The sequence below is a fragment of the Cottoperca gobio genome, chromosome 4 (genome assembly GCF_900634415.1).
Source record: "Cottoperca gobio chromosome 4, fCotGob3.1, whole genome shotgun sequence".
Classification (NCBI taxonomy): Eukaryota; Metazoa; Chordata; class Actinopteri; order Perciformes; family Bovichtidae; genus Cottoperca; species Cottoperca gobio.
Window position 1 is genome coordinate 7,030,677 of NC_041358.1, and position 27,736 is coordinate 7,058,412.

Genomic DNA, 27,736 nt, shown 5'->3' on the forward strand with positions numbered 1-27,736 from the left:
TGGGTTAAAGAGGTTGTGAGTCCAAGTGACATCTTTAAATGTTTTGTTTTGCCCGACCTGCTGCCCAAAACCAAAAGATATTTTATTCAGTTTACTGAAATATCAAAGACAGAAAAGCAGCAAATCCTCACATGGAAAGCAGACAATGTTTGGCAGCTTTACTTGCTAAATCACTTGAACAATTGACTGACTTTTAACATTTTTGATCAGAATCTGTCGATCAACTAATCGCCAAATTGTTTCTGCACTAGCTGTAAAACATAAATCCAAAAGATGACAAAGAGGAATCTTCTGTTGAGTTCAGGTGGTGGTGGGATGGATCGAGTTGGAGGTGATGATGATGATGATGACAAGTGGAGGCTCCCTCTCCACTTTCATCTTATCATCAGGGGTCCTGACCTCGGGTCAGGTCTGGATGGCGAGAATGGAGGCCGACACACCCTCCCCCTCGCTGTCTTCTCTCTTTAGAGATAAGACCAGAGTCCTCATGCAGAGTGTGTCAGTTGAAAAAGAGGACAGTAGGCAGTGAAAGCAGATGATTAATGACGCATCGGCTCACATACAGAGCGCATTACACACTTGCGCAAACACACCAATACAGGCAAACTCAACAGTGTCAAAACTGTGAGCAGGCGTAATATTTCACTGTTAAGTTATATTATGTGCACGCCTCGCTTCCTGTACGAGCAACCCCCACCCGCCACTTCCCCCAGAAAACAGCCCTCCTTTCCCTAAATCTCTGAAGACCTCTCCACCTCTCCGGCCTGCTCCTGCAAAAACAACATTTGTGCAGAGGCTCTGGCATGTTATTCTAACAAATATATTATATTAATTATGCGCTGTTACCCGAGCCTCCCCCTGAGAGGCTTCAAAAGGCACGTCAGAGATGCTTCTGACCGTGTCACACGACCTCGCGGAAGAGACAACTCACCAATCGCACGCTCTGGAGCTTTTAGGAGGTCACTGCTGTAATGGTCACCAGAGGCCTGGGTGCTGTGTAAAAGCTGCACCTGCACGTACGCCGCAGTAATAACAAATTAGAGGCTCGGGATGGATGAGCGTTTCTTGGACATGTGTCCGTTTAGGTCAGTGAAAACCTGAAGTAATGGTTCCCCTGATACAAATACAGACAGTACAACCTCAGTCATAAACACACAGACACACACACAATGAACCCGTGGACACATCCACAGGAACACAGTCAGTCAGAATCATTAGTAAACAGATTACCGAGCAGTGAGGAGACTTTGGGAAGGAGTCCTGTCTGGACCATCTGGCTGCGCAGCGACGTGTCGAAGGAGAGATTGAGCAGGAGGCGCAAGTTGGTGCTCAGGAGCTCCTCGTGCTCGCAGGGAACCAGCCGAGCCAGCTTCTCCACGGCAAATGTTTCAGCCTGCAGAGAACGGACAAATAAAAATAAAACTTCCAGGTTCTGCTCCACAAGCAAACTGACAACTGTATACTCAGATTACTAAAAATCCAGCTCTACAATATAACCTTATTCAACAGTATTTGTCAGAGTCCTGCACCGGGGTCGGGTAACCACAAAAATGGTTGTGTAAGTGGTAAAAAAAATACATTTATATAAATCATTAGTCAAATTTAATTGAAGGTGGATGAGGAGCGGGTGAGAACAAAAACATGCTGGGTTATTCAACCCCCGTACTGAGCGCAGCCAGTGAAAGACACTTTTCTTCGGCTGGATTTGTGATTCAAGAATAGAACAGCTTAAACCAGAGTAAAATTAAAGCCCTTTAAAGTGAGTGAGTGTGTAGCCCGTGTGTTTAGTAGGTTCTGGTACTGAGCTTTGTGGGAGCAGGTTTGCAAAAAAAACCTGCCATGTGGTCGTCCACATTTGTCCAGACGAGGTCATTATTTTACTAAACCCCGTTATATTGTTGATTATACAAAATTCCTGCTTTGGGCCTTTAAGGAACACATTTCCCAGAAACCCCAATACCATCATGGATTACATAAACTAACATTTTTAAAAGATGACAGAGAGAATAATAATTTGTATGGATTATATGATTATCTATACTTCTATACAGCCCTAAAAAATAAGTGAGCAGAAAGTTTGTGTTCAATTATTCCACAGAGTGATTGTTTTATATTATCCGTCAATTTTAAGCATACAGACCTACCATCCTGTAACACGCCTGTATGTAAAAACAGGAATGTCATAATTTTATGGAAATATGATGCATTATAACACTGAGATAAACGTCTGCATAAAACAGTCAAATGTTGCCTTTTCCTTCCCTTTTCTTTTTTAAACCTAGTGTCCAGCTCAGAGAAGGTTCACATGACCTACAGGCAGGTGGAGGTGTTGAGCTGATGACACTGAACACAACTGGAGAGACACAAACTCACGACCCGCCGACTCCTTAGTGGATCACTGATGGGTGAAAATGTGAGCGGCGTGGTAGCGCCTGGACTACATTCGGTCACTGGGACTGTGACACAGCAGTGCTCGTCAGTCCGGTGTTAACATGCCTGTCTCCCCTCTACTGTGGTCTCCCCACAGCCAGATATCACGGTGACGCAACCTGCTCCCAGTTAACAAACGCACTCGCTGCTACTGTGTGCAAAACCAGCTCCAGGTCGCACCATCACAAACCAGACCTCGAGCAGCATAATCAACTGCAGCCTGCGTCAATTACCACTGACATTCCCCTTCCATTAGTGACAGCGGCAGCAAAATAAACTTATCAGACTGTGTTGGGAGTCTTATCTGATTTGGAGAAAGTCACAATATGTTTGCTGAGCAAATAAAACCCGATGACACACAGTATCATTAAGTGATCAGGCTTTTTTGAATCAATTAAACACCCATGTCCTTAATTGGAAACCCATTTCCCCTTGTGTAAACTGATATACTCAACCGAGTCAAAGTGTTGAAACCACTATTTCCCTGCTGGACACATGCTTGAGTGGGTCCAAACCCCCTGAAGGGTTCTTTAATCTGAATCAAAGATACACTGAAGGGGAAACAAGGAGATAAAACCAGTTCCTAACAGGGTCTGGCTTTGATAAAGACCCGCAAACTGAGTGAGATTGGAACCAGGTGGAGCTGGATTAGGAGAAAGTCGGAGCACTGAGGTTCCTGTACGAGCGCTGTGGGACACGTGGCCAGAACCGGACCTTCTAAGCATTTATTAAATTGAAATTTGATAAGGGTGGTTTCAACTGACATCACTACAGGGAAACGGCCATTTGTCAAAATGACTTTAGGAGTGTTTTACAGAACAAATAAAGAATGATTGTTTCCTCTAAATTTGACTAATTGAGTTTAAATGTCTCAAAACAACGTTGTTAAAGAACACATTCATTAGTGATGTAAAGAAGGTAGACTGGTAGGAAAAAACTCACATCACACAGACAATGAACAGTTTGGCTGAGCTGCTCCAACAAACAGCACATTCATTAATCCAAGTTAAATCCAAGATGTGTTGATCCGAGAGTATTTATACAGGGTTCCTTCAGCCTTATGCAAGTTGCAGTCAACACTTTTGAATGCCACCCGGAATGAAATTTATGACCAATTTTAAAAGCAATGTTTTTCATTATCTGGATCTGCGTGAAGTTAAGGTGAGAGGCATTATGTAAATTATTTTACAAAATTAGATGTTACCAATTATTTTTGAGATTTCAGAAAATGATAAATAAAATGCTGCTTCCAATGTCTGAGCATTTTTAAGACTTATTTTTCGATGCATGAATTCAATGCGTTATAAGACTTTTTAAGGGTCTGCAGGAACGCTGATATAACTTCATTGCGTGATTATTTTCTTGTTTTGCTTAACAAATCCATGATTTATGTCATGTTAGCTTTTACTCTGAATCAGAGGAACATGAGAAAAACCTCTGTGGGTCAGAAATGCGTAACTAGTGACCTGTTTAAAATCCAGAATCTGAATTGAAAAATTGAATCGCAAAAGCAGAAATTAAATTTTCACATGTAAACAAATACTGAAAAGCAACAACCACCCTTATGATTTCAGGCTTTCCACCAGACTTTAGAACCTGCTGCAGGGATTTGCTCCCATTCACACACAAGAGCATTAGCGAGGTCCAGCACGGATGTTCGGTGATGAGGGCCGAGTCTACCTGGCAGTTGCCAAAAAATGTTTTACTTCTGCAAATGCATTTACACAAAAAAAATCATACACATTTATTTGTGAAGATAATCTTGCTGAACAAAACGTGTAAGTATCATAAAATTATTTGCCACAGAATTTATTTTCCTAATAATCCAAAATCTAATGGAAAAATCCCACTGGCTGTTTTGTCGAGGGAATCAGAGCAGTGCTCATTTCCGGGTCGGCCTACGAAAACACATCATCCCTGCAGCACTCGATTAGTGACACTCTAGAAATGTACTAAACCTTGACTGTTACAGTAAAAAAAAGTGCCATTGGCCAAAAGCTCTTATAGTTTCTTTACCAAAACGTTCTACCCTAACTGTCCACGAGCTTATCAGCATCCTGCAGACGTGCTGCATTAATTTCTGGAGGACACGCAGAACTCGAGCTCTGAGGGAACGCTGGATATGTGGAGAGGCCAACAAGCACATGGGGACACACTGTTAGAATGAGGTATGTGTTTTTAGTGAAAAATCAATAGTAAGTATACATCTTTATAATGTATACAGTTGATCGACAATACCATGAAACCTCCCTTTCCCTTTTACTCCATCCCTCCCTGTCTCACCATGTCATTCTTGTTCTCCAGGAAGATGGAGAGCTTCTTGAGGAAGGAGACCACCACCAGCAGCAGTTCCTCGTCCTCCCGGTCCAGGATCTTCACCAGCATGTGGACAATGTTTTTGTTCCTCATCTTCAGCTCTGTGCGGGTGTCTTCAGCCAGGTTGAGCAGCAGACCCAGAGCAACTACAGGGTCAAACAGGTCAGAGGCAACAGGATCAGCCCGGGAAACGTACAGTTATCTAGCTGCAACTCACTTATATTCCCTGCTTTTATGATTTAATTTACTTTTTTTTTTGTGCCTCTTGGGGCTGCAAAAAATTCATTTCATTACCATATAATCTGTCAATTATCCTTATGAATAATCAAAACACTGTTTAGTAATTTTTTCCAATCCAAACTGCAAAAACATTCAGATTAACAAATATAAAAGAGAGAAAAGCAGCAAATCCTCACATTGGAGAAGATTGAAACAAAAATACTTCTCCAGTATTTACCTAATAAATTACTTAAGTCAATAGTAAACATCTAATGAGGTACAGTTTCATACCTGTATTACTTATTTGTGATACTAATGTTTAAATCTCTGCATAATTACATTCAACACACATATTCTAGATGTCTTGCGCATAACTTGGTCCAAATTACCCAAAATGCAGCCAAACATATCTGATAACTGTGGAAACTTTGTCTGATATCTCTGCAAACTGTGTTTGATAACTCTGGAATAAAAATAATAATACAAAAACAGTTACCTCTGAGAATCTGCTCCTGCTTGGTCAGAAGGCTCTGGTACTTTCTGAAAGACTTCTCATGTTCTTTCTTCAGATTTAGGTTCTCAGAGAATTCTTCATGTGAAACAAGTCAAGGAACTCAAATGAACACAAAAAGCAAGAGTGTCCTCTTATACTGTCCCATGAACACTGTCACCAAGCTCAGTACTGTGCTCAGCTTGAGTTACATACAAATAACATACTTTCCATAAACACAGCTATTGTATATGGCTTTTAGATGAAATACGTTTCAGTTGTACGACTCTTAGAAAAGGATATAGGCCTTCTTCTTCTTCTGTAGTTCGTCTTGCCAGAGGTCGTACCTCTTCAGCTCATGCTCAATGATATTCATACACAGGGCCCCAATCTTGAAATGTGTGACCAGGCCATGGAACTGGGAGAAACTAGAGGAGAAAATTAAGAGAGAGAGAGAAAAAGACTTCCATTTATCCAAAAGTGTATTTTCAAAAGTGAAAAATTCACTTTTTTTGGGATTGGGGATTCCAGCTGGGAGCTGTCATTAAAATGACCCAATCCGTCACCCCTGAAGTAGTTTACAAAGTAAACTGTCAAAGTCAAAACACATTCAGTCAAACAGTACGTCCTGGTCCGACTTATAATCAGTCCAACCGTTTCACAATCCAAACAGCATAACATGGAGATGGACACGAGCCAAGAGTGACGATCAGTTTTCAGACGAACACGTCCTCTCGCTGCCTAAATCAGCTTTGACAGACATTTATGTATTATTCTAGCGAGGGCTAATTTTAGTATTTCCTAACCCCCAGTTGGAGAGTGAAACTTCAGTACTAGGTACGCTGCCAAAAGGTGGATGACTACTGTAAGAAAGAGGGAGAGCAGTGAAAAGAGAAGAGAGCGGAGGCTGTGAGGGTCAGTGCTGTTACAACTGCAATTTAGAAATATTACACATAAAGAGGTGACCATACGCCTCGTAAAATGTTTTAACTTCCTTAATCTGGGTCTGTGCTTCAAATACAAAATAATATACACTTTATTATTATTATTACACTTGTGTACTGTTGATCTGTGTCTGCCTTTCCTGGTTTGGGGTCTTTAATCCCAATGAAGGGAAATCTTAATACCAGTCCCTTTCCTGTTAACATCACAATGCCTCCTTGCATGGGTTTTCCCAGTTTGGTGTAGAAGAATTTGACTGGCCCTGACCTCAACCCCATCCAACACCTATGGGATGAACTAGAACAACGACTGTGAGCCACACCATATTATCTCAAAGAGGACATATTGTGAAAAGTTTACTTTTTCAGTGCTTGAGCACACACATTTAGTTATCTGGAGTGCCCACCAACCCACAAACTGTGAAGCAAGACAACCCAGTAGGTCAAAGCAGACTGGAAGTTTTTAGGGTGCTTCAGGGGTGATGTATTTGTGTAGGCTAACCTGGAAGTTAGCATCACCCTGGAACCCTTGAAAAAAAAAGCGATTGGATTTTGGGATATTTGCAGTAAATAAGCTCTGTGGCAAACAAACGTTTATGATACTTTTATGTTTTGTTCAGCAAGATAATCTTCACAAATGAACAGCACTTTATCATTTTTGCAGCTTTTACAACGATTATGGGCGTGATGACGTTTAATGTCCCCGACAACCTCGGTCTCATTTAGCTATTTGACACGTGAAAGCTTCAAAAGTCACCTGTTGGGTATTTACTGACGTATGTCATAGAACAAAAAAAGGAAAACTTTTAAGCGTGTGTTAACCACAAAACTTATTTCAGGCATCGCACCAAAAACACATTCAAAAAACCCTTCGACTTTGAGACGGGGGGTCAGGAAGTGCATAAATACTGACTCATTTCCGGATTTTAGGACTCATTCCTGCAGCACTCTGTTGGATTAGCAGACTGTGATGTGATTTGTTTTGAACAGCTGGTTTACCTGGAGAAGCAGAAGAACACATAGATGATGGTTGTGGCCAGGTCCACGCTCTGCTTCCAGTCCTCCCTCAAAACTCTGGCCAGGGCTCCAAGGGCCGTCTCTGACCACAGACATACAAACGCATGTCAGTAAAGACACTCACACAAAGGCAGATATAGAGACAAGGTCAGACAAAAAGAAGGCAAGACAGAAAGGAAAGACTAGAAAGAAAAAGAAAATGCAAAGCGTCTGTGTGTGGAATTCAATCAGACTCAGACTGAGCAGAGACAGTGCAGCTGGAGGTTCATTTAAAGAAGCGTGGGGGAATGCGATGAGGTCGGGGGCTCGCGAGGATTTTTGAGCTATGGGTGCTTCTCAGCGTAAGGACGTGCGTCCCAGGGTTCGTCTCCACTTTCCACGCTGACCCCAGGCCTCTCAGTTCACATGAACACTCGGCTCTTATCAACATCGGACGGGTTGATGTGGTGCGGCAGACGGAGTGAGTGGACGACGCATTATGACAGATACAAATGAAGCTGTGCCATCTCACCGCTGCTGCACGGGATGATGGCTCCGTGCTGTTGTGAGAGAAACAGCCCGGTTGTCACGGAAGGGAGCAGAACTGAGGCCGAGCTTTGTTTTCTTTAAAAGGGGAACAGAGAGGACAAGCTGAAAGAAGCCAACGGATTCTACACTCAAGCAATATTCTATCAAAACAAGTCCCCTTTTGTCCAGATCCAGTTTTAGCTTGAGAATTTGAAACATGGCTGCACTTTTAATCTCAAGCCACTGGATGCACTTTGCCAAGACAAAGCTTATTTTCAGAAAATTAATGCGTTCTGAATAATTGAGCATCAAAGTTCATCCTTGACCTTTTCAGAGCTGTCAACCGCATCTCAAGGTCTTCGTCTGCAGATGGAGTTTGCTCAGTTGTCACAGAGATAGCCGTCATACCAACATCGGTCATTGGATGGCCAGAAAAAGATCATGGAGGCCATTCACATGCCAGAGGTCACCATCTTCATTCCATATACGACCACGTGAGCAAACTCCATTGCTGAGGAAGACCACAGGATGCTGTTAATGGCACTAAGCAAGGCTGGTAAATATACTTAAATGTTTTAGAGGTCAAATTCTGAAAAAAACAATTCTGGAAAGGCATCTGTCTAAATGATGATCAGCTTCAGTACGTGAAGGGACAGAAATAGTACAAAAATGGACACTGACAGCGGACGCACACACGGTTTTGTTTATACTACATTTGGTGTCTGTGTAGGCAAACATGTTGCTGACCGCTGTGGACCTTCACGGTCACCTGGATGTGGAAACTACAAATTGTGCTTTAGTAATCGTTCACTAATCACTAACTGAAATGTGAATGATTGTAATGATTCATTATGAGGTCACGTTGTCATGCAATATACTGTATATTTATATATATTTTTGTATTTAGTGCTGTCTGTACACTGAAATGGTCAACATGCCAGTAGGACTGGGATGACATGTTTTGATACCGGTGCCAATACGATACCTGAGCTTTAGTTCTGACACTGAAATATACTCGCTGCCCAACGCTATGTTCACTCTACAGGCGACAAAAACAACAAAAACGCTAAGCATTGCCCAGCTACATTGTCACCGTTGAAGTGTTGCTCAAGGGCTCGTTGACGTATTTATGTGGCTTTATAGCACTGGGAGGCGCCTTGTAGCTCGCCTGGTAGAATGGGATCCCGAAGTGGTCGGACTGAGTCTTTACCGCAACGGCCCGCGTTCCAATCGTGGAAAAGTGGACCCCGAAATGGTGAAACTAAATATATTTTTTATATGTTTTTTTCCTTTCTTCCACTTAAACTAATTTAAATAATGATGTGGCAAGAGGAAGGTACCGTTCTGTATGAGCTCCTCCAAGTTGTCCGGGTTACGAGCCAGTTGGAAGATCAGCGTGGCTCCTCTGATCTTCTCCTGGATGTCCTCATACAGCAGCTCCACATACGCATCGATGCTGTTGATGCTCGCCTCCTCGTCCAGCTGAAGGGAAATAAAACATTTCAACACAGTGAGGACTGTTGAATGTCTTCAGAACTGTATGTACACACACATATTGTACTGTACAGTCCAGTTCCTACCTCCACTCCTGCGTAAGGTGTGAAGTCTCCAGGTGAGATACGTTTCTTCTCTTGGTTGTCTGTGAAAAGCAATATTCAGCACCACAAAGATAAATTACTTCCACTTTTACCTACAATACTTTTAACTAGTCATAAAGTAGTCATGATGGACTCTTCAATACCATTTGTCGGTTTGCGGTTTTGCAAATAGAAGAGCAGCTGCTCCACCTCGAGGAGTTTGGACGAGTGAATCAGTCGACATTCCTCCACCACCTTCCGGGCCAAAGAGGACGTATCTGTGTGGGCATTCAGGCTCTTCAGCCGAATACTGAAGGGAGCGTAATCATTCAGACAGGTGAAAGCTTTTGAGAGAAATACTGGTTCTCAGATGTAAGATAGAAAATGAAATCATAATAGAGAAACAGATGAATATTGTTTGATACATTATCATAATTTCTCTTAAAAAGGTAGAATTCTCACATTTTCTGACACTCCTTGCGTTCTCCAACCATCGGGTTCCCCAGCTCTCCCAAGACAGTGGCTTCCACCTCATACTGAACGATAAGGGCTCTCTCAGTGGGGTGGACATCGAGAGTACAACCCTTCACTCTCCTGTGCGTCGTGAACACATAACGGAAGCAAAACTAAAACATTTAATCCAACAATAAATAGTAAAATACTTAATTCTCATTTCTGGTTTGATTCACCCCAATTTGCCTGATTGAGATACATTACTTTCAAAAAAGTCACAACACTTTCAAAAATATAAATTGTAAAATGTAACTAAACTGATTCAGTAAACAATAACTAAAATAGTCCAATCAAATGCATTAATATTGCTAAAAAGATAAATATAAAAGCAGGATGTGTATACAGGATTAAATGGCAGGTGTTTTAGAAAGTGTGCGACTAAAAAAGTCAAACTTCAGTGAAAATGTATAAAAATATGCTTCTTGGAAGCGTATGTGTAGATTTAGATATTAGATTAGATTTTAGAGGGTTTTTTTTTTTAAACGCTTTTATGCCAGGTAACTGAATGATGTGTAAATGTAACATTTTAATATATGTGCTGTTTGTGTGTGAAATCTATGAATATTAAATATGCATATCACACATTCTGTATAAATGTGTAATATAATATAGACTGCAATTTGTTTATTATCAGGAATTATAAAAGGCCAGGGACACTGAAGAAATGTTAACATTTATTGATTCAACTGTATACGGTGTCATTCTTTTTTAAATTTCATGTGTAACACTTATTAACCAGATTTTGTTATATAGATGTTATGCTGTGTGTATTATGGACGTTGTGTTACACCAAAGCCTAATTCAAACCTGAAACACCAAGAGCTTCAGTGTAACACACACACACACACACACACACACACACACACACACACACGAGTCAATATTTGACATAAACTTGTGAGTAAAGTTAGGAAAACACTGGAGTTGAGTAAAAAGGTTCGCTCAGTAATAAAGTTGAAGTATAGCAGAGTTTGGAAAGACTCAAGTGAAGTACAAGTAACGATACATCAACTTTGTAGGCTACATGATGAGTTGCTACAGTACTTCAGTAAATGTACTTAGTTACTGATATTTCCAGACTAATTACAATCTTTCCTCTGCAAACATGCACGAATACATCATTTTAGCAGCAATGCTAAACTGTAATCAGCAGGACAGTGAAGTCTAATCGACAGTAATCGTTGTCTTTAGTTACAAAAAGTCTTAAATCGAGGTTTTTCTTTTTCATTGATAACGTTACATCACGGTTTATCGATGTGTCTTGACGTAACGTAACACACCCTCAGATACGTAAGGTTAATAGTATGGTAAGGGTAACTGCTGTTAGCTACTTTAATCTGGCCGTACTAACACCAACATATATCATCATGCATCTTTATATTAGAGCACATTCACTCATGTACATGGCCTGTCACGCTGTCAACGAACAGCTGAGCATCCTGCTGCTTCACCGACCTGTTTACTGACGGTACACACGTAAACAAGCTAGCGTTAGCAGCCGTTACCTTTTCAGATACCGCGGATCTCCTGCTTGCAAACTGTCCATTTTAAATATGAAAGAAAGCCCACGTTAAAATGTCCTTGTTCCCAACCGGGAGCAGCTGATTCTGATGAAGACAGGGCGGATGTTTTATCTCTGCAGCTTGTTGCTAGGGCGGCGACTGAGCTCCCAGCATGCACTGTATCTAAAGCAAGCTCGCGCTGCTGCCATCTGTAGACACGGAGGACGAGGCTGCTGCCGGAAACCTGCTCGTTCAGGTAAAATAGGTTTACGTTACAAAAATGTGTGTTAAGAAGGCTACATTTACTCAAGTACTGTAACAATACAAACTTGAGGTACTTGTTCTTTATACTTTCACAGCTCAGAGGGAAATGTTGTACTTTTTATGCTCAGCCTACTTGACTACATTGGTCATGAATAGTGGTGCATTTGCACCAAAACGCAGGAGTCTACAGGAATGTAAATAAATACTTTTATTCAAGGTTTGTGCAAGCAAGGCAAACCTTGTCATTACATAACAAAACCAGGGATTCAACAAAGACTGAACTGAAGGACTTAAATACAAACTAATCTGATGAGAGGGTGAAGTGCAGGTGGAGAGATGTGCAGAGAAGCTCAGGTGAGGGGAATGAGCTGATTTGGCAGGAGGACAGGCAGGACACACGAGGCTGATTGGGAGCAGGTGTGTAGATGGGCAAAGGAGGTAAAAGCAGCACAGGAACAGTGGAGGAAAGACAGAAATATGAGAAACCCAGAAAGACACTCGAGTCCACTCTTCACAAAAGGTCTGAGGGCATCTGGACACAGAGCCAGACTGTGACAACAGTTATCGGACACCTTAAGTTACTTTACAAATTAAGATTTTTTTACAAAACAGAATAATTTTTTTTTGTCATACTACATGTCATATAACAGTTTATACAATGGAAACAACAGTTGAAACCATATGTTGATTTATCAATTAGTCAATCTAAAGACACATATTTAAAGCAAAAACATTTCATGGTTCCAGCTTCTCAAATGTGAAGATTTGCTGCTTTTCCTTTTTAATTGTAGTAATGTTCATGTAATAATGTTGATGTGTGTACTGTTGGTTGGACAAAACAAACATTGTGATGGCATTTCTCACTATTTTCACAAATTCTACAATTCAAACGATTAATAAAGAAAAGCATCAGATGAATCCAAAATGAAAATCATTAGTTAATAGTTCAAAATAAGCTTCACCTGAACCAACTACAAAAGTAAAATACTACTTTTACATTTTTGCACGAGTAATAATAATCTAGTGATATAATATAATAGTTTAACAGTCACAGGGAACATTTTTCTACTTATAATACTTTTATTACTACATTTCACTTTGTTTAATGACATACTTTCACTTAACATATTCAATGCAGGTATTTTACTTAACAGTATTTTTACACTACGGTATTTGTACTATCTAAATATTTCCTCCACCTATTGTATTGTGTATCTGATGATGTTGCTGGATGAAAAGTCAGAGGATCACCAAAGTTATTACAAAGGACTTTTTTTACGGCACTGACTTGTAACAGCAGGAAAAGCACAGGTGTCACTAATAACACTGACGATGGCTCTGTTCTATTCAAGCGTCCCAGTGAGAGTGACAGTATCATTCATTTAAATATTTACGTCTGTGTTTTTCCTACTGTGACAAGTCAACATTGCTTCTGTGAAAAATACCTATTTATCCTGAAGGAACCTAAATATCTGAACCACATTTTGTGACAATCTATCCAAAAGATATAAATAAACCACCTCATGGTGGCACTAGAGGAAAGGTCAGGGGATAATTTAAGTCAGTAGGACACATCATCTGGGAACCATGAATGTCTGTACAACACTTTGAGCCAATCTATCTAGTAGATGTCAAGGTGATAAGTGAAAACCTTACGTTAAAAACACTGTGCAACTAATTATTATTGTTTTAACAAAATCGGTGATAAAGGAATGTATGTTCAGATATGATGCATGGTCTGGGTGCAGGCTGAAGTGACAGGCCACCGGGGTGAGTCGGGGTTAGATAACTCCGAACATGACCTGAAGTAAAGTAAAAACGGATCCTGTGAGCTTGGGGTGTGTTTCTCTGCTTGTTAGGAAACCTGATACTAGTTTTAACTCTCCTTTGACTATTAATACTTTGACTTTTGTTCATTGCTTAAAGCTTCACATTAACCACAGCTAGTGTTGTCTAATATACTCTATTGTTAGATGTATTTATGTCCACTATAGGTTTTAGAAAAAGTGTTGAAACAGGAGGAGGTTGCAAAAAAACACTGCAAAAATCTCCATCCTAGCAACTATTTTTTAAAAGTCTATTAGCCTATTGAGTCTTTGAATCAAAGTTTGTGATTGTTTCCAATACAATGCAATTACATTATTTAAATAATTTATGAGAAATAAGTATCGGTGCCTGAATGAAGACAGAATAAGGAAGATCACTACACCAGATCGAAGAGAAAGGAAGAAGATATCAAAGAAGAACATTTATTTGTTGTGCACTTGCAGATTTGTTTACTTGTTTTAATTAATTAATTTTTTTAAACTTTCTAATAACACAAAATATTGTTTTTTAGGGAAGGATTTTACATGCCTTGTATCTATTTAATTAAAGTTACAAGTGAGAATTAAACAAATGGCAAGTAGGTGTAATCAATACTGTAACATGGTAGATCTGCTCTCCAGAAAGTATTTGCTTGTCTCTGCACCAGTGACAGCTGATGTCACTGCACTAAATTTAGTCTGTGGCTCGTGATGGATATATCAGAATATTATTTGTGTTAGGGGTCAAAAATATACAGTATTCCCTGGTGACAAACTGAAGGACTTCTGGTGCTACAATGTCGATCGTCTGTTTTTGTTCGTCTGTATAAGATTTGCGCGCAGCTTTAGAGATGCACTATCCTACTCTGCAAAACAGACACCTGCAGCCATTGTGGTTTAAACACGTCATTTGCAAAGCTTCCCATTCATATGTTAAGTCAATGGGAACCACAACCAGATGCTTAAACCACTGGACTACTATAACAGTGACGCATATAGCTGGTCAGAAGTGTTGAGGCAACATAACTGAGGCACAGGGGCAAAGCTTCAAACTCCACAGCTGGAAACCATAAATTTAGAAAGAAATCATGAATAATCAACAGTTTGTCAAAGTGAGAGTTCATGTAAAGACAATCAGCCTAATATTTTTTGTGCACATTATGACCGTATGCTCAAGGACCTCTTGTGGTGCAGTGATTGGCATTTTTTGAAAAACCTATTTTATTGACTGTTTCATACAGACATTTACTGCTGACTCCTCACATTTTTAGCGGGCTGATAGGGGCTGCAAGTGATCAACAACTGCATCAGTAGCAAAAGGCATTTCTGGCAATCGGTGAGACCAAAAACAAGCCTTACTTCATCTGTTGCAGGCCCCATTTTGGTCTTTGTCATGGCTCAAAAACTGACATCCATAGAAAAGTTGATCTCATTTTGAACTGGAGCGTCTGCAGATTAATTCCATACACTACATGTTATGATCCACTAAAGTTAGGCACGATATGAGATAAATAAATCCCAGTTTTGGTCATCATCGCCGTCATCTCGACTATAAGGGAGCCGGGAGAGACTATTGAGTGAGATTCAATCCCTTTTAGCTTGGGAGGGGAGAGGGAGACACACCGGTCGGAGATCTGCACTCTACTGAGTTAACTTTTCTAGTTGGTGTTACATTTGGTGAAGGACACATATGGAAACAAAACAGAAAGTTAAAGACTTGGACTTGACTTGGGACTTGTTGGTTTGAGTTGGGACTTGATGCTGGACTTTAGCTTATAGACTCGTGACTAAATGGTGATGAGTTAAGTGCTGAGGTGGGACAACTTACATCACCACCATTTTTAAGTAAAGTAGGTTGGCTACCGGTCTTTGCTTGGATTAGGAAATGAATCACAACTAATCTTGTTTTGTTAACAACCCAGATGCCTTTATTCTACATTGTTAATATACAACGGAGATCACAAGTTAAGTTTCGTCTGTGTACTAAGACAATATGCTGACTTGTACAGTGTACTCATTGTTCTCTGGGAAACAGGAGCCACGATGTATACAACATGAGAAGACACTGCACATTTTAGCACCACATTACATGACAACAAGGTCTTGAGGTCGGATGTATGGACTCTCATGTGCGGGTGGAATTTGAAGCCTGAAATGAAGTCACCTCTGTTTATCCTGAGACTAGCAGGTGATCTGTAAATCTAGCGGGTCGTCCTTAGCACCGCCCTGTGAAAAAGATCTCTGCCGATCACTTGAACCCTGGCAGAGACGTGTTGAACACTCAGCGAGACAGATATAGCAGCAGCTGGGGAAACAGTGTCCCAAACCGGCACCGTAACACACTGAGTGTTACTCTCCTCTACTATTGCTCAGTCAAGCACCTTCTGGATAACAGCACTGCTCCGTGAGGTGCTGCAAGGCCACACACAGGCAAAATGGAGATTTCACTTGAAGATGATAATAGCGTCTCAGCACCCAACCTAGCGTACAAGGGCGCTCACCAGGCCTTCAGGGATCGCTGGAAAGAGACGGATGAAACGATGTGTCGCCACAGCATGTCCTTCCACCTGAACCACTCACTGAGGAGTGAGTTCTTTGCCAGCTACCTGTACCTGCTGGAGAAGATTCCTGTGGGTAAGAAAAGGGGCCACACAAAGTTCAACCACACACCAACTTCACAGTCAATAAGTCAAGATTTACAACCTTTACTTGACCCTTGACTCCATTAGGTTTGTGCAAAGCTGAAGAAGCATGCTGGAGGTTTTGCATGTTTTGGTTGAATACAAATCACTTTACATCTTTTTTTAAAGTTTACCATATGCAGTGAAAGGGAACAATGACATGTTGGCTTTAAACTTTAGTTCAGTAAACATCATATTCTAAATAAGTCACATATTCATCACAAGGTAATGCGTTTGAAAGAGCATACTGATTGGAAAGCTGTGTACTGCATTATCAATATGTATGCCGCAATGTGTGTGTGTATATATATATAAAAATATATATATATATATATATATATATATATATATATATATATATATATATATATATATATATATATATATATATAAAAATATTTGATAATACATTTAAATCAAGTATTTTAAATACCACATACTTGCAGAGACTCTCATCACATCACTCACTGTTTTTTGTTTACTATGTTGTTTATCCTGTACACACATCATCTATTGCACGTCTGTCCGTCCTGGGAGAGGGATCCTCCTCAGTCTCTCTGAGGTTTCTTCCATTTCCTCCTTTTAATTGTGGGGTTTCTTTTAGGAAGTTTTTCCTTGTGCGGTGCGAGAGTCTAAGGACAGAGGGTGTTGTGATATTGGTCTCTAGAAATACATTTGATTTGAGTTGACTGTGTGGATGATTTATGATGCTGTCTCCTCCATTTCTATAGGTTATCTGCCTTTTTTATAGACTCAAGAGAAGAGAGTGCATGCAGAGATGTATACATATCTTTAATAAGTATATGTGAATGTACTTAATCCCAAGGGGCAACAGCTACACTGACTGTTCTAAGTGTCAACAAACACAACTAAAGCTAATATAACAATAAAGTTGTACCCAGATTATTTAACCTGTACACAAACAGAAATGTAAAAAACACATTAACAGAGAGGTTACTACATGCTGGAACAATTTATTTTCTTCTAATTACATTGGGGGACATGACAGGATTAACGCTACAGGGCACAACATGCATTGGGTACTGTGTGTGTGTGTCGCTGTTGGTTGTGTGTGTGTGTCGCTGTTGGTTGTGTGTGTGTGACGCTGTTGTGTGGATGCAGCTGTAGAGGCAATAGGGGGCAGACGTTTATAAGAGGAAAGAAAAGAAAATAACTATTGCTGGAACTATTTCTTAATAAACAACAGTGTATCCATCCGCCCAGCCCTTCTGTGCAGCTTCTCCGGCTATAGCGCTGATAAATTCAGTGAACACAGATTTTGGTTGCTGCACAGACGTAATGGTACCAAGGTTGCCAACCTCGCTGTGATGACAAGACATTGAGAAACAAAAGCTAGTGGAACAGAAGCTTTATATTACACTGAGTATAATGTCAGATGTGGTGCTGAGCTGAATATATTCATTACTGAATTCTTTATACTTTCTATTTATTTCTTCTTACTGTGAGATGCAACATAAAAGCACCAGGAGAAATCATATATTTAAACATAATCAGAAATCCTTTATTAGTCACGGGGAAATGTACATTCTTACAGCAAACAAATGATTTCTTTGAGCAGCACTTCAATAAGAAATCAGCTGTAATTAGTCAAATAAACTGAGCATCAAAATGTGTGCAGATTTAAATAGGAACAGCTTCAGTGTCAAGTGCACAATAATGCCTCTAATATGCTAGAATAACAGGCTGGTAAAATAGCCATTATTGAAGGAAAGAAGAAAAACCTTAATACAACAGTTGATTACACACTTAGTGGTGTATGTATTTGTAGAAGGTCTAACCTAATACCTCTGAGTGTGGACTTGTTCATCATGAGTCCTTAGGCTGCAGAAACAGGAGATCCTGACCTGTTGACCATTCTGTCGCAAACACTCCTTATTTTCTTACCACTCACTTGATACAAAGACCATTAATGGCATGGCATGCCAAGCAGGAAAGCACTAATTCATGTCAGTCAGTGCTATACATGACAGTCAGAGGGCTGCGGTTGGATTATTTACAGTTTCAGATTGACTGAATGAAATATTGATTTTGTTTTTATGTCTTAATAAAGAAAATGTTAAGCAAAAGGAGAATAACCATACTGTACACTGGTTGGGGGTGGGGTCACTGGAGTTACATTTTGGCCTAAGAAATAGGAATTGAACATTGATCTTCAGACCCTGTATCATTTAATCAAATGCTGCATTCTGTCACATCAAAGGTCAAAGGTCAGTCTCAACTTCTAATGAGCTGGTCCACTTTGAAGGTGCAACATAAAAGAACATGGTGGCACTGGATTGACACTTCCTTGGCAGACGTGTATGTCATCACGCTGTCTTCCCCCCTTCTTGTTCTTCTAAAATTACCCTTCCTCTGAAAGCCTTCTGAGGGGTCTCATCACATGCAATCAAACCTGATGTCAGGACTAAATCCTCAAACATTTCAGTGGGCACTTGTACAGGAAAGTCACGGCATGGATTGTCCGTTTCTACATTTTGTTTTTAGCGTGACTTCCAGCTGCTGAACGATTCAGTCCCATTCGTGGCTACCTGCTTCGTCCTGATGTTTCTAGCATGGATGAAGGGGTCCAACTGAAAATAAATCCCCCCTCTTAATGTTTCACTGTGGTGTCATGAATTCAGCCACCGGAGATTCTTGACAAGCAAACGGACATTCCCCTGTGAACCCCACCTCCTGCCTCCTCTACGCCAGAATCGTGTCATCTAAGCCTTCGGAAATGTTGCGTTCATTCTGCAGGATTTATTTCAGATCAGCAGAACTGAGGCAGTGAAGGGTTGGAATAGTGTAATAAGTTCTTAAGTTTCTTAATGTCACAGTATGTCATTGACATCATATTATAAAACAGGAGTGTTGTAGTACAACACATAATTGAACACTTTGAAAACAAGATCTACCATGATTAAGAACTGTTGTGGTTCTCCTGGCTACAAAAGGCTCCTCTGAGGTTCACAGAATTATAAACGTTCTGCTAATTGATGACCTTTAAAAGCGTGTGAATGCACACAATTGGAGATGAATCAACCAGCATGTTACTTTATATCATGTAACAGCTGAGCAGAGTGTAAAAGTAGCTCAGCACATCCTTATTTATAGTCTTCGGGTAATCAGATTATCATTCTACATTTCCTTCGAGATCATGAACAGAGCAGTGTCACATCCCATCTATCGTTGGAAGTGATTCCTTACTACTTGCTTTAGAAGGTCAACACTAATATAACATTAGATTTGGTAATCATCCTTAACTATTGTTTAGTTCTATAGTGGTGATGTTCTCTGGTCTGGTCCACACTAAAATATCAGCTGTCAGATTCTAATGAATTTCCCCAGAGGATGACTCTTAGTGTCAGTGGCTGAAATAAGCACTTCTACACCAAAATGTTAAAATCTTGTGGGCAGATTGTTGACATTGACATATTCATGTTTCCCAGAGGACGACCCCCTTTTTATTTTATTGGCCTTTGATTTGCAGGTAAAATCTCATATGTGTATCCCCATCACTGGTGAGACTGAATATTCTTTCAGATTGATGCAAAGCGATTATATTGACTTTGACTGTTTTTGCAGTTGGTGTTAATTTTCCTCAAACAGCCAATTTACCAAAACTGTCTCAAAATGTAAACAGGAACCACAGTTCTTTCAGTTTTATCATCCAAATGTCCCTCCTTTTCTTCTTAAAGTCTTATTCTAGTTGTTGATATTCAAACATTTTAGTCATAACTCTTATAGATGAGCACAAAGTTTTAGCTCAAGTTCTCACATTCTGAACTTCTCCTGTCCAGGAGGAAGTGATGTCTGTTAACGTCCACTTCCATCTGAACTAACTTACTATGTAGTCACATAGAAATTGCTCATTCTGAACACACATTATCATAAACAGGTTGTGCATTCCTTCTAGCATCAACTAACTTTTAGTTAGGGGACTTCGTTGATGATTTCATTGGGTAAAAATAAATGTTCTCAAGTGATGTCACTTGAGTCGGTGTCGTTTGGGGCTCAAGATTAAAAATCTAACAAATTGGGAGTTGAGTTAGAAAGAAGTGAGTTTACCAGACCTCTGTAGCCCGCTCCTCATCTCTGCTGCAGGCTCGAGGACACATTAGCTGCTACTGGCATAACAGCATCCGAATCAAATGTCAGTGGTCAAATTGCATTCTGGGTAATGTAATGTTTTTTTTTTTTTATGTTATATCTTCATGTTTATGTTATATGTTATAAAAGCCCTGGTATTGTGCATGACGTCTTACTGGAAAGGCTGTGAAAAGGGTTGATTGTGAGTCTGACACCTCCTGAAAACTCTTGTTTTTGCTGACGTCCAGTTGTTTATCACCTTATTGCAATGATGTACAGGTAGACTCTAGGACACCGTGACATCACTGCTGCGTGTGATTACGGGTGCAACAAAGCACATTTCTGACCACATCCACCCTTCAGTGCTGCTGGCTGCAGTCAGAGGTGAAACAAGCTTGAAACTTTAAACCAAAGAAGGACAGTGAAACAGTGCTTTCCATCCTGGTGTTAAGCTACACTTTAAAGACTCATCAATAAGTAATCACCAGTATTAAGAATCTGTCTGTAAAGGAGAAATCCTGCCTCTGTTCTCTTTATGTGTCCGAATAGTGAAGCTGTTTCCAGTCACCTGTGAGTACATCAAAGGGGAGAAACAGTTTTACTACAGAGCTCAGAAGTTCTACGAGGACGTCCCCGCCTCGGAGGAGGGCATGCTGGGAGGTTTTGTGGAGATATGCAACGTTGATCTGGAGAGTTCCCGGCAGTTTCTGAAGAGGTTTGTGGTGAGTCACGAGTTCACAGAGGCTCAATCAGATTTGTGAAACTGATGCATTAACATTTCATAAGCTGTGTCTCCATCATTTACACATTTTACTGTAGCTTCTCACAGAATATACATGTCACAATCTATTTTGGGCGAGGAATCTTCCTTACTGCATAAAAGGAATGTCCCCTTGTTTAATGTGGGAGGAGGCCTCAGTGCAGTTTCTAATAGTAGCTCAGATTTGATGTCGGCCTCATAAACACCAAAACAAGCTGAGCCAACAGCTGGTAATTACTTTGTACTATGGTCAGTTTTTATGGCCACTAATTTGTTCACAGTGGAGACAGAGGAGATATTTCTTAGTCCTTTGTGTTGATAAATATATATAGTTTCATAAAGTACAACGTGGTGTATACTTGACCTAAGGGAAGAATTAGAATTAGATGAAAAGATTGATAAGTATGAAACTACTGGCAGCAGCCAGCTGACTTAGCTTAGCATAAAGACTGGAAACAGGGGGAAACAGCTAGCCTGGCTCTGAGGTGACAACATCTGCATTTCAGCACCTCTAAAGCACACTAATTAACACGTTATATCTTGTTTGTTTAATTTGCACAAAAACCATGTTCACGCAACAATTTGCTGTTTTATGGACAAATGTTTTTTGTCCAAACCAGTAACTTTCTGGAGTCCCTGCTCATTGCCTGGCATCTGGTCTTGGCCAAGAAATACTGTTTCACGCGTTAACAATATTCTAATCTAACTCTCGGCATGAAAACGAAGAAGCGTTTCAAGTTTTTACCTTATAATATGTCATCAGCTTCTTATAGTCATGTGTCTCAAAATATCTGCATGTGTGCACACATGCATCTGTGACATACACTCACATACACTCACAGAGGACTAGAGGGTTTGCCCAAGAGCCCAAGTGCTAAATCCGGGGAATGGGTTTGGCCCAGAGACGGGGTTATTTAGAGGATCAGTTTTACAGGAGCTCTAATTATAAACTGCTAAGATTGGATGTTTTAAAGGAACTGTAGACGGCTAAGTGGCTACTTTTCCACTAGTGCTAATGTAAACACAACAAGCCCTGATTTAACACAGCTCACCACTACTGATTAATGCAATACAGCAAACTGAGTATGTTACATGTCAGTTTTCTGTTCTCAGCTCTCTTTCTGTCATGAGACTGTGATCGGTTACAGGGTGTGCTTTATTACCACATGTATGTACATTTCACTAAACTATCATTGCAGAAAATTATTTTATTTTTTTTAATTAATCAATTTGTTAAAAAAAAAAAAGGCTGAATTATTGATTACAGTAATAAAACAGCAAATTTAGCTCCGAACAGGATGAAAATAGGCTTTGCTACAAAGCCGAAAGATGTGTAGTTTACCTATTTCTCTTGTCATCATTAAAGAATAGACTTTTGCAGCACATGGAAATGATAGGTTGTTGAGAAACCTACTGCTTCTTCTTTTCTTCCTAAATGCCCAATGTGCTTAAAAGATGTTGACAGAGCTTCCTCTCATTGACTAAACCATTCTTGCATTGTAGCAGGGAAAAACAAATGCACTGCTGGCATTAGGTACAGTATTTTATGACACTGATAAAGACAACAAGTTCACAGAAATGCATATCATGTAATTCTATCATCTTTTCTAAATGAAGATGTATTTCTGTTATTTTAAGGCCTGAACTCTTTTCCATTGGACTGTTAAAGCCAGTGAGAAGCAGCGCTGGCAGACACTGGAAACCAAATAATCAAAGAAAGACAACAGGACAACTATGTTTCAGGAAAAACTACGGTACATTCAAATCCGTACTGCGATGCACTAAGAACTGAGCGTGCATGAGCTCACCAAGTCAACTGCAGTGGGCTCTGACTACAGGCTACACTCTGCATCCACAGGAAGCATTTTTGTACCACAAAACTTGAGGAAAAAGAAACCAAACTTAACTTAAACCAAACACAAATTGTGAAACACAAAGAGTTTATTGGGAGCTTTGAAACGTTGCACGGCATTACATAATGAAGTTCAAACACTTCATACTTGTGTGGTGCATGTCTCTTCAGGGTGATGGACTGCATGTTGTGCTCTTGAAACAGTTGTTTTCTGATTTTAAGGTCTAGTTTGCTTCAAATTCCAGGGTTTTGTTTCTGTGCATCTAATGTCCAGAAATTCACGTTCAACTCCTCACTTGAATGCAAAGACCCTGAATGATAAACCACAAACGTCCAAAGAATTCTCTCTTTTTCACCATCTCTTCTACTAATGTGTGCTCAGTTACACATCCTCCTCCCTGGCTGTGAACAGCTCCTGTTTAAACCTGACATCTCCATTAAAAACAAGTTGGGGAAGGAAAAGATTTAGAATACATCCAGATTAAACTGAGCTACAAACGCACAGAGCAATATGGCAGTAATTCACAGAAACCAGGAAACGTCCCGTAACAAGCACAGAGCTCCTCGGGGCCTCATCTTTCATACAAACACACACTGGGGCCCCTGATGTAGAGGGGTTGGAGTGAGGTCAGAATACCAAATGAAAAAAGGAAGAAAAACCAGCATGATTCAAGTGAGGTGACTTTTTGTTCCCTCGTGGTAAAGTTCATAGTTTCGTTGCCCTGAGGAACTGAGGTTGACTTGTTTGTGCTGTTGGTGCTTTTGAGGTATCGATGCCTGACATCTGGCAACACAGACAATTAAGTATAGATCCCTGACCTAAAGATATGGTAATAACATGCTGCAGGGAAACTGACATTTAAATGTACGTTTTGTTTTCTGTGAAACATAAAACATATTTTTTATGGTTCCTTACAAACGATCTTCAGTCGAGGAATTTTACTGACTTTATTCTCTAGATAAACCTCTAAATCAGGTGACTTTTGCTTCAACTGTGAATCTTTTATCCACTCTTTCTTTACCCACAGGGTCCTGGTATGGCTGGCACTCACTGTGCCCTGGACTGTGGCTCCGGGATTGGCCGTGTGACCAAAGGAGTCCTCCTCCCTGTGTTTGAGAAAATGGAGATGGCGGACATGATGGAGCACTTCCTGCTCCACGCACACGAGGAGTACCTTGGAGATGACGCCGACCGCATCGAGACCTACTACTGCTACAGCCTGCAAGATTTCACGCCTCCAAAAAGCAAGTACGACGTCATCTGGATGCAGTGGGTGGCATGTAAGTATAAGAAGGATCTTAGTTTATAGTCTCACTAATTACTTACTGCTTAAAGAGCTCACCGCTCATTGACATTGAACACAAGTCGCTGCAGAATAAACCAATATGAACATAATTCCAAGGGATACTGAACTACTTTCTTTTTTGGCTGCGAACAGCGTCACTCAGGTCAGTCTGTCAGTCCACAAAGAGTTCCCTACATTAGGCGGCCACGGTTATGATGAAGACGTAGCTGAGCCTGAAGCTTTATTTACCAGTTGATCCGTGTTCCAACCCTCACCTCTGGTCAAGAGCTTCAGATAGTGTCCGAAAAACTAATATAATGGACCAGTCTGCAGTAGGTCAAACAATGCATGAAGCAGTGTAACTTGCTTTTATGTCAAGTGCCGTTGACTCCATCTACCTGTGCAAGTTTTGGCGAAACAAATAGGAAACTAATGGAAACAAAGATCCCTGCAGAGATCTCGGTTGTGATTGGTTGTTTTGTTACCTCTTCATTCCTTATCCGTTTTTCTTTTCAGGCCACCTAACAGACAAGGACCTGATGAACTTCCTGTTTCGCTGTAAGAAGAGTCTGCGTCCAAACGGCGTCATCATAATGAAGGACAATATGGCGCGGCAGGGCTGCAAGCTGGACTCCATCGACAGCAGCATCAGCCGCCACCTGGACATCATGAAGTACATCATCGCCAAGGCCGGCCTGGAGGTCCTGGCTGTAGAGAGGCAGGAAGGCTTCCCTGACGCCATCATGCCTGTCTGGATGATTGCGATGAAATAGTGACATTATTACTTTTAAAAGATGTTGTTGTTCCATTTGAAAAAAACTAAGAGGAAAATCCAACCAAAATCTGAATTCACGTGTTATTCCTCTCTTGTTTAAGTCTAGATTTTTGATCATGTCTCTGAAAACTACCACAACACACCAAGAAATCTTCAAGATGTCACCAGTAGATAAATCATGAAACGACCGTGTGGACGGCGTGATGGCAACCAGGGAGATTTTATGGAGACTATTATTTTTCTGCTCAGCCCAGAAGTGAAATAAAGCTTTTACGTGGACATTAACCTTCTACAGAAGCAGTCTGTACGTCCACAAAAACTGTAATTTATTGTCAGCCGACCATCTCCGGGGTTTGTATCTTGACGACATTAAAGAGCGACCCTCAGCTCTCTGGAGTGTAACTGTGGGAGAAGCTTGTTCCTGTCTGAGCCACGAGGATCATCGGAATAACATGTGGATTCAGATGGTTTCTCCTCCGAGTGAAGGATTTGTATCCGCTTTAGACTAAATCTAACATGTTACAGCACAAGTACAACGTACAGTCATCAGCAAGAATGTATCATGTTAGATTTCTTTTAAAAACCATGTTGTTTTATATACTAACAGGATTATCCTGTGATCTGTATCTGCATAATGACATCTGATCACAAGCCTTAACAAGCGTTTCTTCCTATCTTGATTCTGCCCACTTAGTGATCGGATCTCAATCTGCAAGTTAAGCAGGAGCAGATGAACCTGTCAACAACCATGCAACACGCATCCCAGTTTAAAGGTAATAAGGCAGGAGACTCCCAAAAAAGAGCCGCAACCGGCAAAACAAGGTTCACATGACAGACGGAGGCAGTTGGAAAGATCTGTAGGCCACATATCAGTAGCCTTGATTTAGCTAATTTTACTGAAGCCAGTTTCAACGTGAATAAAGAAGAGCAGCATATAATCCTAAAAGGCAGCTAACTAGGATGCTACATCAGAATGTAAATAATCACAATATTAAAGGGAAACTCTGATGAGTATCTAGGTGTTTGGGGATTTCTACTGCAAATGTGAAAAAAGTCAAAGATCACTTTTTCAACTTTCAATAGTGTCTTTTATCTGAGCAATGCTTAACTTCCAATGTTGGCATTGAATATGTTATACTGTAATAATCAGGGCCATTTGAGATGCTTACTAGCATTAGCATTAGCATTAGCGTTAGCTCAGATACCCCCCTCGGTTATGTGACCCTTGTCTTGCAGGTCATTGCAAAACCGCTTTTCTAGGCTTTGGGAAAGTTTACAAATATAAAACCTCCATGGATTAAAAACTCTTAATACAATTTGTTGGGACTTGTTTGTTTTTAAGATTATGACCACAAATTGCATTTACAATAAACTAATCTCTATAAACAGATATCTATGAATGCAGAATTGGTAGGCAACAAGATTTTGGAATCAGAATCATTCTGGATATCCGCTGTCTACGCCGGAACCCAAGAAATATTGTATGTTGCCCAAAGAGGCTTATCGTCGTCAGACCAATAAACAAAGGGTTCTGAGATTAACAACATACCACCTCCAGATGGGGACTGTCCCATGTGATCGTATTCCAATTGCGATGTGTGCATTTACATCCACATTAGATATCCAGATACAGATCACATGTTAACACCAGGTGGAGATGAGGTCTTAATGTCACCTTTCAGTGCAACATGCAGTTCACTGTTACTTTACACTGCAGGAGAAATAATGTTCATTCATTGCTCTTAGTTCAGGGTAGTCAAGTGTAAATATTAAAATGTGTTTGTATGTAAGTTTGTGTTTTATACTTTTTCCTGTAATACTGCAGATTAATAGATTTGTAATTTTTATATTGATTTGTGCTTAAATCTAGCAACAGCGTCAACACTTTTTAGTGTATGTTACTTTACGTTTGCTTCAAATCAGCTGAAGACGTTTACCTGCGTTGTTTTTGAAAAGAATAAATAATGCCGAGCTCTGAACGCATATGGATGTAGTTTTATGATTTTTGAATGCTCATTTCATATATAATGTTTTTCCTCCCATGTTCCAAACAAAGGCTAATAGGATTAGCGATAGGTAATCACCATTGGCTATTATAATCAAGGCTGCAACATAAATGCTGACCAATTTTCCCTAAATGTTGCAGCCCGTCCACACCGCCTTCAGTGACCGCGCTGCAATCTTCCAGAGTGGGCTGAGAACTCACCAGATAATTGAGATCCCCTCAGACCGTTATGGTAATTCTCCTAAGTATTATTACTATTATGATTTTGTTCTACTAACAGTAGAAGCAGCACATTGTTTTGGGCTAATGACTTTCAGCTGGGCCCTGAGGTGGATGGTGGGGTTGATTATTTCCTGGTTTTGACAGACAGTGCCGGCTTTCATATCTGCCCTGGCTTCATTTCAAGCCTGTCAGATGTTGTCTGCCTAAAACACATCCAGGAGTCGCCTCAAATATTCAACATATACGTGCGTGAGAGCTCGACATGAGTGGTGCGGAGTTGTTCCTCCCTCAGCTTTTTTATGAAAGGACAGTTTGTCAATGAGTCGACTGGCACTGAGAAAGAACAAAATCATCAAAGTGTTGAAGGCGCGATGGCGTGAGATGATCTCCACGGCATGTTTCTCTCATCAGAATGGCTCTTTTGAGATGCGAATAGACCAAACACATTTTCCACATCCCGTATGAATTAAAGATCAAAATGCCCC

General features: G+C 40.4%; 2 protein-coding genes across 4 annotated transcripts in view; one reads left to right on the plus strand and one right to left on the minus strand.

The window, feature by feature from the left end:
* The window catches only part of kifap3a (kinesin-associated protein 3a), a 44,974-nt gene extending 33,321 nt beyond the window's left edge, over positions 1–11,653 (minus strand). For both annotated transcript variants that reach the window (XR_003832192.1, XM_029430453.1), the window contains exons 1-10: positions 11,516–11,653; positions 9,960–10,091; positions 9,662–9,807; positions 9,501–9,559; positions 9,261–9,402; positions 7,396–7,495; positions 5,759–5,883; positions 5,462–5,560; positions 4,714–4,892; positions 1,231–1,393 (exon numbers count right to left, since the gene is read on the minus strand). Coding sequence is in view for 1 of the 2 variants with exons in the window: in XM_029430453.1 (XP_029286313.1) it covers positions 1,231–1,393; positions 4,714–4,892; positions 5,462–5,560; positions 5,759–5,883; positions 7,396–7,495; positions 9,261–9,402; positions 9,501–9,559; positions 9,662–9,807; positions 9,960–10,091; positions 11,516–11,556 (1,186 nt within the window). In the remaining variant the exon portion in view is untranslated. The remainder of the gene's footprint in view (positions 1–1,230; positions 1,394–4,713; positions 4,893–5,461; positions 5,561–5,758; positions 5,884–7,395; positions 7,496–9,260; positions 9,403–9,500; positions 9,560–9,661; positions 9,808–9,959; positions 10,092–11,515) is intronic.
* Positions 11,607–27,007, plus strand: ntmt2 (N-terminal Xaa-Pro-Lys N-methyltransferase). 2 transcript variants are annotated; one of them, XM_029430455.1, is made up of 4 exons: positions 11,607–11,768; positions 20,901–21,073; positions 23,992–24,244; positions 24,766–27,007. In XM_029430455.1, exons 1-4 carry the CDS (start codon positions 11,621–11,623, stop codon positions 25,020–25,022), a joined length of 831 nt encoding a protein of 276 aa, XP_029286315.1. In that variant the 5' UTR covers positions 11,607–11,620; the 3' UTR covers positions 25,023–27,007. The 2 variants fall into 2 exon arrangements, with proteins under 2 accessions (XP_029286315.1, XP_029286314.1); XM_029430454.1 differs by lacking the exon at positions 11,607–11,768 and adding an exon at positions 15,854–16,215.
* The last annotated feature ends 729 nt before the right edge of the window (positions 27,008–27,736 follow it).

Coding starts and splice junctions, on each gene's coding strand:
- ntmt2 (XM_029430454.1), top strand. CDS start 16,017: ATGGAGATTTCACTTGAAGATGATAATAGCGTCTCAGCACCCAACCTA. Junction 16,216..20,900: donor GCTGGAGAAGATTCCTGTGG/GTAAGAAAAGGG, acceptor GTGTCCGAATAG/TGAAGCTGTTTCCAGTCACC. Junction 21,074..23,991: donor AGTTTCTGAAGAGGTTTGTG/GTGAGTCACGAG, acceptor CTTTACCCACAG/GGTCCTGGTATGGCTGGCAC.